At 30.2% G+C, this 13,919-nt stretch overlaps 1 protein-coding gene across 1 annotated transcript; it reads right to left on the reverse strand.

Moving 5' to 3' along the window:
- Positions 1-4,685: 4,685 nt before the first annotated feature.
- LOC109337791 (glucose-6-phosphate/phosphate translocator 2, chloroplastic-like) lies at positions 4,686-8,117 on the reverse strand. Its single transcript, XM_019574841.1, has 5 exons — positions 7,441-8,117; positions 6,310-6,535; positions 5,963-6,185; positions 5,209-5,422; positions 4,686-4,952 (listed from the first exon to the last, which is right to left on the reverse strand). Exons 1-5 carry the CDS (start codon positions 7,948-7,950, stop codon positions 4,941-4,943), a joined length of 1,185 nt encoding a protein of 394 aa, XP_019430386.1. The 5' UTR covers positions 7,951-8,117; the 3' UTR covers positions 4,686-4,940.
- Positions 8,118-13,919: the final 5,802 nt, after the last annotated feature.

Below are 13,919 nucleotides of genomic sequence, written 5' to 3' on the forward strand. Positions count from 1 at the left end.
AGGTCTACGACCAACACCAATTCTAAACTATTAGTCTCATTGAACCGAAACAATTACATATTTTGAACAAAATTCAAATTAACCAATTCAATAAACTAAAACTTCTAAAACCTATCGGTATTTTCCAAATCATCAACAATCAACCAAAGTAAAAAACAATTTTTGAAATAGAACTACGTAAGCCTTGATCCCCTTAATAGGGGTACGTAGGACCAAAGTCAATATTGTCAGGCTCAATAATAAAAATAAATAATTTTAAATGAATAATTGTTAAGGGTATAAAAGTCCATGATATTAGCGAGTGTACCGTTTTAATACGGGCGGACGGGGTGCTAATACCTTCCCCGATCCGTAATCGACTCCCGAATTCAGAATCTCTGTCTGAAGACCATATTATCCTAATTGGGCTTACTATAGAGTTTTCTACGTTTTAACCGCAAAAAACGTAGTGGCGACTCCAAATCAATCGGGAGAGGTAGAAATCGAGTTTGCCTCCTCCAAAGTCGTAGAGCCGGTCTTCCAACCGAAAATCGGGTCGCGACATATGGTTATTGTAATTTTATTTTTAAATGAATGTATAATTTACTTATTTATTTTTCTTAAAATGCATGTATGCATGAATTAATGAATGAATAAGTAGAAGAATGTATGAATAATGTATGTATGTATAATTGAATGAATGAATAATTGAATAAGTCAGTTAATGAAAATTGTTAGTTTTTTTAATGTGATGAATGAATGAATGAATAAGTCAATCGATTTTTTTTTATTTTTGAATGTATGGTTAAATGAATGAATGAATTTTTCTTTTTGATGGCATGAATGAATGTGTGAGTAATGTATTTTTTTAATGAATATACGAAGACATAAGTCAATGAGTGTTTAAATAATGTATCTTTCTTTTTTCTATTTTAGTGCATGAGTGAGTAATAGAATGAATCAATGAAAGAATAAATGTTTAAGTTATACGTGTTTTTTACATGAATGATGAATGCATGATTATATATTTTTTGATGTATGGGTGAATGGATGAATATATAAATAAATAAGAGAATGTATGAATGATGTATTTTTTCTTTTTATAAAATGCATATATGGATAGCTAATAGAATAATGTATGAGTAATGTATTCTTCTTATATGCATGCATGAATGAATTATTTTGAATGATAGTTTTTTTTTAGTTAGCATATGCATGGATGAAATAATTTTTTAATTATATGTTTTTTAATGTATGTATTTATGATGAACGAATAAATGCATGTATAAGTAGTGGATGATGAATTTTCATATATCTATGTATCTAAGAATGTACGTATAAGTCAATCAATGAATATTTTTATTTTTTAAATGCATAAATGAATGGATCCTTGAATGTGTACTTTTTATGTTCATGCATCCTTGAATGTATTTTTTGAATAATGTGTTTTTTATTAATGTATGATTGAATGAAATGTCTAAAAATATAAAATGCATGCCCCTTAGGGTAATGGGCCCTATCTTGGGGTGGTTTAGCTATCATTACAATTTGAACATTTTTTTTTGGTTTCCCACAGGTCTTCTGGCACTGGAGGCAATCCTGTCCGAGCCGGACACATCCACAGGTTAGTGGGGCTAACTCTCCCAACGGGCATTTTTTCCATCCACAAGACTCGAACCCGGGTATATATATATATATATATATATATATAAAATTATATTTCTTTTATTTTTATCGTTCAGACTAGCTTAGGGCCAAAATAAATTGCATATTTATTTTTATGATAATCTCCTTGTCAGGGGAATAGGAATTCCTCTCAAGGTTGCGATATTTTACATGATTTTTATTTTACATGACAAAATTCTAAACAATGTGTTACAATACAAACATTACACATCACAAAATTCACAACAAGTATAACGTGCTAGGACAAAGTTCTAACATACAATGGACGCCTTTAACAAGTTCTAGACTCCCTATAAAGGTTCCCATATTGCATCTCTCTCGAATAGAGAAACTCAAATATTATGATGTTAGAAACAGAAGACCAGCTTGAGCGACTAACTCATAATAAGAGGTAACAATATGAGTGGTCCATATCACCAACACTTAGAAGCGGCAAAGACCACGACCAGTGAGGCTAGTGTCTCTTCTATCCAAAAAGGTATCACTAATATACGTCTGTATGACATATGTGTGCCTAAAATGTGTACATTATATATCACATATATATAATAATAAAAACAATACATACATGCACATATAATTCATATATGCAATATATAATTACTAATTAACCATCCAATTCATATAATTAATAATTAAGTATATAATATATGTATATATACAACTAATAATTAAGTATACAATTTTCATATTATTCGAAATTAATTAATCAACCAAATAAAAAATAATTGATAATAATGGTAAATAAACAGTCATACATTTTATTGATTACGGGCCGCACTATCTTAAAAAAGTCCCCAGCAGAGTTGCCAGTTGTCGCACCCCAATTTTCGGCTACACGACTTTATTTAGAGTCGCCACTACATTTTATAATTAAAATTGTAGAAAAATCTTTTAAGCCCAATTATCCTGGGCTTTTGGATTTTTGATATCCGGGCTCGGGAGTCGGTTACAAGGTAGGGAAGATATTAGCATCCTACCCGCCCGCCTTAAGCGGTATCCTTCATTAAAATATATGACTTTATTACTATTATTATTTTATTTAATTGTATGATTAACTAATTAATTATTATGAAGACAAATTTATTTATTTTTATTATTGTGTCTGACAAGGTTGACACCGATCCTACGTATCCCTATTAAAGGAATCAAGGCTTACGTAGTTCTTTAAGTAAAAACGGTTTATTGATTGAGTGTATTTTAATTAAAGAAAATATATTTTTTGTAGTAAAAAATTCCTATTTTGCAAGTTTTATTTATTACTGATTTTTTTTTAATTATTTGGTAATTTTTATTTATTTATTTAATTAAGAAAATGAAGCGAAATTGATTTTGAGATTTAATCGATTGAAAAGAAGCGGTGTAGCGCGACCTTTCGAAGATGACCCAAGAAGAAAGAGGCCTCTAGGACGACCTTCTCTCCATCTTTGATCAGATCTCAAAATTATTTTTCGTTTCAAAAAGACATTTTTTATTTATGTTTCATGTGTCTTATTTTATAAAAAATTACAAGTTCATTAATAATGATTTTGATTAATTATAGAATGAAAAATAAATTTTATTTCGTCAAAGTATTTAATAAGATTTTAAATCCCTTTTATAACAGTAAAAGTAATTGTGGAGAATTATTTAATTAATACATGCATAACATGTTTACTAACTATTATTAATGTCATAATAAGTGAGTAATAATAAGATAATTATGGTTCAGATTTATAATTAATGATGTAGTTTATGTGGGATTGATATAAAAATGCATTGATGGCAAATCATACACTTTAATAAAATATATGCCTTTAAAGAAACCTACCAGCATTGTGTAGAACCAGTAGAGATGTTGGTATTGCTTGAGGACACGTGACGGTAGCGGGTTGGATGAGGCTCTCCCTCCCTAGACACGTGTCAGGATGTGAGTGGCTGAAGCAGAAGGGTGCAAAGTATAAAAATGGTCTCGTGCGCAGGGGATCCCGCTGTAGTCAGTGACGCTGATTGAGTATGAGCGAGTGCAGGGAAGCAGCGTGCACTCGCTGGTGTGACACGCTTCGATTGGGCAGAGGCGAGGCTGCATGGACAGATCTGTGTACGCTGCTGCAGGGGAACCCGTGTTCCTATAGGTGCAGCGTTCATGTGTGGACAGCTTCACCAAAACCAGACTATTTCGTGATGTGATTGGTTGGTTTATGAAGTCAATGAAGAAGCGTGAAAAGTATGCGGAATGGGCAGCTGTGATTCAACCATGCGACAGCAGTATGGAATGGCTACTAGGCACGTCCGTACTAAATTGTGACGCTTGACTGTGTTTTTTGGTAGAGTTTCTTTTAGGTTTTTCAGTGTTTTCAGTGGCATTTCTTATCGATCCCAACACCTCTATTTATATTAGAAAATTATGCCAACCGAATCCTAATTTTAGATATTATAAAAATCATTTGAATAAACTTGATACCCACCTCCTAATCAAACCAGATTTGACCAACCTTTTTATCTCTTTACTTTTTAAATTCAAACAAAGTTTCTTAATAGAATATTCTTAGCATTTTCATTTAATTACTTTAATAAATCCGAAAATAATTATAAAAAATCCATAAAAATAATTTTACTTGTTTTTATTCATTTAATATTATAATTTCGAAAAAATTAAAATAAATTCATTTTATTAATTGTTTTATTTAAGGATAAATGTATAAGTTTGTAGATGTTAACTTTTATTACAATTTTTATTTATTTCTAAAAAATCATTTTTTGTGAATTAAGTAATTTAAATTTAAATTTTGGTTAACTTAATCACTTAGAGTGAGAACCTTAGCAACATTGATTTGATTTTATTATTTTTAAATTTCGGTTAACCTAATCACTTAGATTTAGGAACCTTAACAACATTAATTTGACTTTTCCTATTTAATATTATTTGTTTAATTTGTTTTGAAAAATATTTTGAGCTTTTTCTGGGCCGGACAAAAATTGGTGTTTACAATTTACATAGTTTCAGCCACCAGATGTAACTGTTCTCTATCACATAGCTCTTATGTAATGAAAATCCATTTCTCTCAATCTTATATTAACGTTAAGCAATGAAAAGCTCATTTACACAGTCAACCACATCAAAACATGATTATAAATGCTATTATTATTATGGCCTCAAAGAATGCAACTTGAATTCCTATTGAACAGAACATATACTCACTAATTAACATCAACATATAGTCAATGACACTTTTATCTCCAACTATGAATCATCCTTCACTTGTGTCACCCAACAGCTTCAGAACTATACCACCTTACTGTTTAGCCTGTTCAAATAGTCAGCAAAAAGCTCTTAGTTATGTCCCAAATATTTAATAAACCAATAATGTATCACTAATGGTGTCAGTGTAATTTACTCTTAAAATTTTCATTAAATGTGATAACTATTATGTAAAATAATATAGTTTTGACTAAAATACATTTTGAAATTATTAATAAATCATGGCACCCAAACAACAGAAAATATTATAGCCCTTGGGATAATCAAGGTACAAAGAAACAAAATTAGTTTAAATGAATGACCTGTGAATAGAGGAAGGTGCCAAGAATTGCAATTGCAGCCCCGAGAGCATTGACGGGCTTAAGCGGCGTGTGGAAGATGAGAATGGAAGTAACAATTACAGAAATTCTCTTCATTGTGTTCCCTATGCTAAATGTTAAGGGAGAAATCTGATCAAGAGACATGTAAGAGACTTGATTGTACAAATGGTAGAATACACTCTGAGCAACTACCCACCTGCAAAAATCAAAACCCATAAGTATGTCACTTAAACATTGGATGAAGAAATTTGGTTAAATTTAACTTCGTCAGCGATGTGAAATGAGCAGATCAATAAGAATTTATGCTTCACCAACATTACAAATACAAGTGCAAATTTTCGGGAGAAAAGAATGTGACTCTGAATCAGAATTAGCGAACATCAACGCTACAAATTTATCCGCTAGAAACTAGTCATTCTCTAGTATTTAGTAAATTACATGACTTACTCAAATTAAGTCATTACCAGTTTCTAACACTGTGCAATGGTTTGTGTATTCCATTTCAATTATAACAAATTTATATCCATTACTAAGACAATCTTGCACTCCAATCCATACATCTATAGTTAAACTAATGCTACTTTGCACCTACTTGAAGTTGATTAATCTATCTCATTCTTGTAGAAATTAAAGAAAGGAGCTTCTAGATAGTAGACTTGCATAAGGCTTAATCGAATAGAGTTTGCTTGTAAATCGTAAGAAAACAGAATGAGCAAAATGGAACTGGTGCGCTTACCATACGAAATTGGGACCAATCTGAGACACAGCTGTTTGCCAGCCAGCAGCCCACAACTTAGGACCCTCCACAGCAATGGCAAAAGGTGTGAGAATTAGTAGAGACAATATGGATAGACAAGCGTAGTAGTTCATTCCGCTAACAGACATTCCTTTCATCCCTTTCTTCGAGAATATATTTCGAAACACAAATGCCAAATTTGATATCATAGCCCCCATGAACCCTGAAAATGAAATGATTGGTATAATTAGAGAATTGAACTGCCAAAAATATTTATACATGAACAATAAATTCTACATTATATCGAAACTTTCTGATCAATTGTGTTATTCAGTAATCAGTCTTACCAATCATATTGAAATTGAGTTCTGTCAGGGCACTAAGTGCACAACCACCTATAATTGGTAGCAGTGAGAGGTAAACCGGCATAGGGAATGCTTCTCCGAGAAAGAACCTTGATACGAGAACACTGAAAGCAGGCTCTCCACTCTTGATGATGTGAGTGAATGAAACTGCAACTTTGGACATGCTCACTGTTGCTGCAACATGCCCAATTGTGTGTGCCACTGCAACCTGCACACCCAAATTTACCACTTTTTAAGTCAGTACCATTAAATCAAGGTTTCCTTACTTTAAGCTCATTGGTAATGTTTGACCACCATGATTGTCGAAGGAAACATCGTTACTCATACATTGTTTTTATTCTCTTGTCTCTCACAACCATGTAGTTGTCAAAAACATAATATACATGTAACATGTGTAGAAAACAGTTGCAATTAGATATGAAAAACTATGCAAATATAAAGTGACATGTGTGTGTGAATGTATTATGTAGTGTTGTTGTTTAAGGTTTATTTTTTCAAATTCAGTAATGCTTCTTATAGACTTATACATCACACTCTGTCTCACATCAAAACTCTGTACATGTAAGATTACACATTATTCTGTGTCAAACGTGGTTCTTCCAAAATTTTAATTATTATGCAGTAAAAACAACAAAAAAGATACAAGGGAAAAAGATTTTCATATCTTTCACATTCACAATTGACAAATTCAGAATCTAGACTTGTACGAAACCAGATGAATTGTAATCAGATTGTGAAAAATACACAAATATAAAGTGATATATTTGTCTGTAATATACATGTGACATTGTTGCCTCACATCTCCTAAAACAAGATACACCAATTATAATGAGGGACAAAATTGCAAAACATTTACAATATTCTCTTTAAAGTTTAAACAAATAAATTTATCTCTATTCCTCATTTACTTTTTTTATTTTATCTATTCAAGCATGTAAAAAATCCCATAATACAATGGAGAACATTTTGTTGCCCCTGAACCCTTATGTACCTAGAAATTACTCATAGTTTATGTAGATCATTGAATCATTCTTCTACCAATTTTATATTAACTTTCCATTATTATTATGCTGTATAAAGCAACAAAATGAGAAAAGGGTAAGAGTTTCTTACAGGAAACAAGGCCTTCAAGAAATCAAAATTAACTTTTGGAACCTCAGCAACCCTTGTAGCCCAAGAGATCAACATAATAAGAGAACCAGCAGCAAGGGACAAAGTTGAAGTAAGCCATGGATAAGGAAAAGCATTGAGAACCTTCTTGTTGTAAATATTAAAAACCACATTCAAAGCCCACCATGTAGCAAAATATAACCCAATTTTGAACTTCTGAGTTGAGTTTTCATCAGAGACATCAATGTTAATATCCAATGACCTTGACCTATCTGCCTCATAAGCCTTACACTCAGTGAGGTTGTTCCTGCTTCTTGGTTTTATGAAGGTGTTGGTGCATGCAAGGTATAGAGGTTTTTGGTTTGATGAAGATAATAGATTAAGATATGTGTTTTTTTTAACATTCTGAATGATGGGTAGTGTTGAAAGTTGAGGCTTTTGTACAGGAAACTTTCTGCATGAGAAAGTTGAAGTATTGAGGGAAGATGGTGTGTACTTAACTGAAGAAATCATGATGCTTGTTTCTTGGGTTATATCTAAAATGAATATATAAGTGAAAGAAGATAAAAGAAGTGAATTTGTACTGAGTGTATGAACTACAATGTGGAAGAAGAGGATAATGATTATTCCAATGAAGGTGGTGAGGGAAAAGAGGGTTGGTGAGAAAATCAAAGAAGGGTTTTTTTCCTAGGAAAGAAGGGTGGCGGAGAAGACAATATATAGACATAGATAGATAGATAGATAGATAGATAGAAGGAAGTTGTTATTGAATAGTAATCTTTTCCAACTTTTTTTACGCTTATAATATTTATCTTATATCCTTATTAATCGGTCAGTTGCTTTTATCTTTTATTTATTTATGATTTTTCGAGTTTGGATTTTGAATATTTTAGGATATCTTAAATTATATTATAGACAATATTTTTAGAGATAATATCTTAGATTTATTTATAGTATAAAATTAAATGATATCTTAGGATTTTCTCAGAAATCAAATTATATCTTAGAAGATCTTTTAGGATTAAATTCTTGTATTTTATCATGTGAAATATTCTAATAAATCAAATTATCTTAGTTTGTTTAGAACCTATCTTAGAATTGAGATTAATTTATTTTATCTTTAATGAATCATTTCTTATTTAATTACGTCTAGTACTAGTACAAACAGCTGTTAGTATTAGATATTTTATATCATACTATTATCATAATATTATCATATCATCATTCATAATGTTATTAATATAATTTATTATTTTTATATTCCATTTTATCTTTATATACATGAATCCCATAATTCCAACAAATATTAATGAGGGATTAAAATTATTTTTATAATAGAGTTCGATTGTTAGATGTGAGGGGAACTTTGAAAATTATGGATAATGACAAAATTATTGGATTGAATAAAATATATATTAAGGTGAGGAAAGTTTTATGAAAGCATAACATTAATTGATTCACAATGTTGTTTAATGACATTATGAGGTTTATGAAAATATATACAAACAGAAGAGAAACATTTTAATCATTATTTATAAAGTCAATAAATATATATAAAATTTTACAAATTATAAGATTAAGCACATGATCCATAATAAGAAGTTATAACCTATGGACAAGTTTATACGAGAAATGGGTATTACTAAAAATCAGTTTGGCTCTATGTCTATGAAGTAGATCATAAAATTATATTATTGTTAAATGATTAATGAAGAGATGCTTAAGGGAGCAAATGGACTTACACATTGTTTTCATATGTTAATCTATATTTTAGTAGTCAAAGTTATATAAGATAAGGTCACTAATGATGTAAATGATATGTATGATGACCAAATAAAAATGTAAATACATTGAATTTGAACACAATGTGTTGAATCCTCTTAATTTTAAGAATGTATTATTACTTTTATGCTTTTCGTGCCATTATTATTATTATTATTATTATTATTATTTACCAGTTTTCAAATTATTTGTCGCTTTATAAATTTTTTACAAATGTATTAACTATTTTATATATTCTCTCATTTACCTTATTGATCACATGTAATAGAACTAACCACAATAACAATACTACATCTTTTACTAGTAATAGGCACACACCACACATGATGAAGAGAGGAGTCTTATACTCACCCATTCATTTTAATTTTCAACCTTTATCAATTATACACTATGAGCCTTACCTTTACATAGTGCAAACCTTGCATTTGTTCTAGGCCTTTATATTTTCACTCTCACCTCGTTCTCCCTGTCAACAAAGGTGGTCCTTTCACACATTAATCTTAGTTGAGTATTTTAGAACAACATTAATAAATAACCAGTTTCCTTTTTTTATTTCTTCTATCCTCATTATAATTATTGGTATCAACTCATCAATAATAAATAAGGTGTTAATACAGTGACATAAGGTTTTTCTAAATCCCAAAAATGATAAAAAATTAAGAGTTTGATTTTTATTAACAATATTTATTAATATGAATAATTAAACTCTCAAAATAAATTAATTTATTAGGGATAAAGTAAAGAACAAAAAGAATCAACCTATCAAAAGCTGGTTGACTAGCCAGCTGAGACCAACCCAACAAATTTGGTTCTGTCCTTTTTACATCAATACCTAGGCAGCCTAGGCACAGTTCTCGTTCTAGGGATATTTTGGTCAATGTATTATTCTAAGATTGGCTTAATTTTTTATTCCTGCCTGCTTGATGTCTCTGGTGATCACGAAAGACTGATTAACTGTACAAAGAAATCGATGAGATTAACTGTCTTACTTTGAACGTGATGTTTCAATTTAATAGAAAATTATCATCTATTTGAAAAAAAGAAAATAAAAAAAATATAAAATAATATTTTTATTAGTTTGATATGATTAATTTAGGACATATAAACAGAAAATTTTGGGATGATCCTGATTCCAAAGAAATAGCCTTAATTGAATATCAATATTTTTTTGCGTTGGTCCTTATCTTGGAGCCCACCAGTATGGTATTTCCTGCATCATTAGAACAACAACTCTGGCTTTACCATCCTGCACGCTAATTCCCATTGCAACTACTCATGGCCTCGAAATCTATGCGTTAAATGACAACCCACTTAATGATTATACAATTTTTTAATTTGTGGATGTGATCAATTGTAATTGTGATTACAAAAAATTATCAAAAATACTATCAAAATTGTTGTTGGGATGTCTTTTCAAACACTCCAAAACCATAAATTTGCTTAGGAGTCTCAAACCGATAGTATAATAAATTTGATATGCTATTTAAGTTGCAAGACTCACTCACCAAATATATAAGTTAATAGTATAATTATTTTTTAAAATTTTCGGCATTATTCATCATTCATATGTTAATTATTATTAACTTTTAAATAAAATTAATATAAACTAATAATAGATAATATGTTATAAGTGTAAAAAATTTTACATTAAACCATAAACAATCTTTAGGTTGATATTGCTTATATAGAGAAGAGATTCTCTCCATACTAGATTCTAGATGCATATCATTACATGTGTCAAATAAACCTTTTTAGTGGTTCAAATTGTAATTATTTTTAATAAAATAAAAATTACCTAACCCCCTTTCTTTCATAGTTTATTATTGGAAGTTAAATACTAAAGATGATCAAAACTTGTACATATACTTAAATCCTAATAATTGATGTTTTAATTGAGAGCTGTGATATAAAAAATGATACTTATAAGCTGAATTAACATATATTACCAGGTCAGAGAAGCCACCAACAGGGAAAAACTATCATCATGTCAACGTTGATTTAATAAAAGTCGCACATGTCAATCCTTAAAAGATGCAACAAATATTATAAGTCATACATTAGGTAATATAACAAATTTAATGCGGTACTTAAAATATGAAACTCTCTCATCTAATAATTAATTTTTTTGGTTGAGATAACATTTTAAATCATTGGATGAAAAATCTTAAACAATGATAACGAGAAAGACACATGTACAGTACCCTGGTGACGTTTAATCACAGGACGATACGAAAACTTGTTCAGGTCAATTAGCACATATTGAATTATTGATGATCATGTCATTATTACCAATGTTTTTATCACTTGCAAATAATTTCTCTTGCTACAATTTTTTCTATTATCAAATAAATTACACGTACGGGGAGAAGATTTTTAGGTGAGATTTTGGAGTCACTATTGACGGCTGGTATTGCATGTAAGGTACATAGTTACATGTGAGTGTGGCCCAATGACTGAAAATAATAGGACTTTTCTGTTTGCATATGGAAAAGAACGGTGTGAACTCTCTCATTATGGGATTTGGAAGCAAGCTCGAAATGTATAAGGATGATTTCAGCTTGGTCTCTTAATTTAATTCTGACCGTTCAGTATAATAATGAGACATTCTGGTTCATGCATAGTTAGGGCCATTAGGGAAGGTGAACAAATGTACAATGAGTGTGTCTTCATTCATGGCACGTTATTATCATATAATAGTCACCAAAATGGAACTTGAATATTATACACATTACACCATCTCACAATTCCTTTTTTCTTCTAATAGAAATTAGTGCATTATTAACGCTTAGTACATTGTCTATTCCTTTTTTTTTCCTTCTAATTTATGTTCAAACCTGTGACTGCGAATAAACTTGTATCATTGTCTATTATAAGGCCACAAATCTCAAAAGTAATACAAGACATTATTAAAAGGGGATTAATATATTATTTTCAATTTTGAACGTCTTCTTATATACTAACTACTTGAGAGTCTAGTTTTACCTAATTATTAGATCAATTCCTTATTCAATTTCTGGGAATAATATTTATTGGAATGAACAATTACGCATTTTAAAAGAGATTAATTTCTTACTCAAAGATAAGGAAATACCCTTGATTGTACCAAAAAAAGATAGGTTGTGATTGAACTCAAAATAAAAATGATAAAAAAAATTCTATATAAAATGGTGTTGTTTTGGAGTGAAGTATACGTGTGGGCTTCTATACGGCTTGAACCCTTCCATTCAAAACAACTTACAGTAGAGTAAGCCCAATCAAGGAGGCACAGTGATCCATATAGTTGCACACCTTAACTTGAACTCGGATAAAGGAATAAAAACCCACTGCTATAATTTTTTCCCACATAAAATCTTAATAAAACTTCTGAAAAATGCTTTATGAAATGATTGTAGGGGGACATTGTTGTCATTTAAGTTTTCCGGTTGGTAATTATATTATGATATATTCACATTGGATCTAATAATTTGAGTAGAGTCAAAAAAATCATCTAAAATCTATTTATGTGTTAGATTTTGGAATAAAATAAATCAAAATATAAGACTTTTAAGAGTCATAAAATACATTCATTTATGAGATGATTCAGAAGCCTTTCATTTTTATTTCTTCTCTCTTACCCTTTAAATTGTGGGACACACCTTTTTCAGTACTTTTTCCCCCACTTAAGACTCAAACTTAAATCATTGTGTAAGATAAATCTTATTCCTCTCTACTCTTGCCTTGTTCACAGTTGTAACAAATAAAAATCACAATGAAAATGAGTTATATTTTCAAGTAAGATGATACGTGGATAAACAACCTAATGAAATTACGATTCAAAATTGCTTCTATTTACATATGATATGAGTGCATCAACCTTATAACTCATGATTTGACATTAATAGTGTAAGATGGACTTACACTCATGCCCACAAGGAAAGCAAAATTCAGGAGTGAGAACTTAACCACTCATACCAACATATGTTGCCACTTGCTAGTTCTGAAATTTAATTTAAATCCTAGTAAATAATAACTTAAATATTATCTGTTATGTATGAACTTCCCATATCATATCAGATATTATAGTTTACATTACATGGGTTATTATATACTTCAATATATTATTATATCAGAGATCATAATAATTACTCATTAGGTACACACATGATTGAGCACGTGTTTGCTAAAATTAACAAAGCCAAACGTTTACTTCAGCCTTCATAGTTAAAGAAGGCCTTATCTTTTTCATCTTCAATTCCCTTGTTCATTACTGTGGCAGATAAAATACCAAATGAGATTTGGTTATTTACACAATTTACTTGATGTTGAATAGTCCATCTTACTAACGACAATATTTACTATTTTTAGAATAATGTTAGAATTAAAATTAGTTGCTATAGATTTGTGAACTAATATTAAACAAAAGCACATATTTATATGCATTTTGGCAAATATCTTATTTTTCAATGGATGAGGAGAGTCTACTTATAAGGATATCTTCGCGCGTTGGTTTTTGGAGCGCAAGTGGATATGAGAAGACTTGGAGTCATGAAATACATTTGTAAGATGACTCTCAAGACTTCCCTTTCCCGTCCCCTCTAACAATCATCTCGGAAATGGACCAAGGTTAGAAACTGAACACTCACTTTATATGTCACAAACTCACAATTGTATCAATTGAGTTTACTTTTGAAGACTACAAGTTTATATGCATAATTGCTTCC

The sequence above is a fragment of the Lupinus angustifolius genome, unplaced genomic scaffold, assembly GCF_001865875.1.
Source record: "Lupinus angustifolius cultivar Tanjil unplaced genomic scaffold, LupAngTanjil_v1.0 Scaffold_10_182, whole genome shotgun sequence".
Lineage (NCBI taxonomy): Eukaryota > Viridiplantae > Streptophyta > Magnoliopsida > Fabales > Fabaceae > Lupinus > Lupinus angustifolius.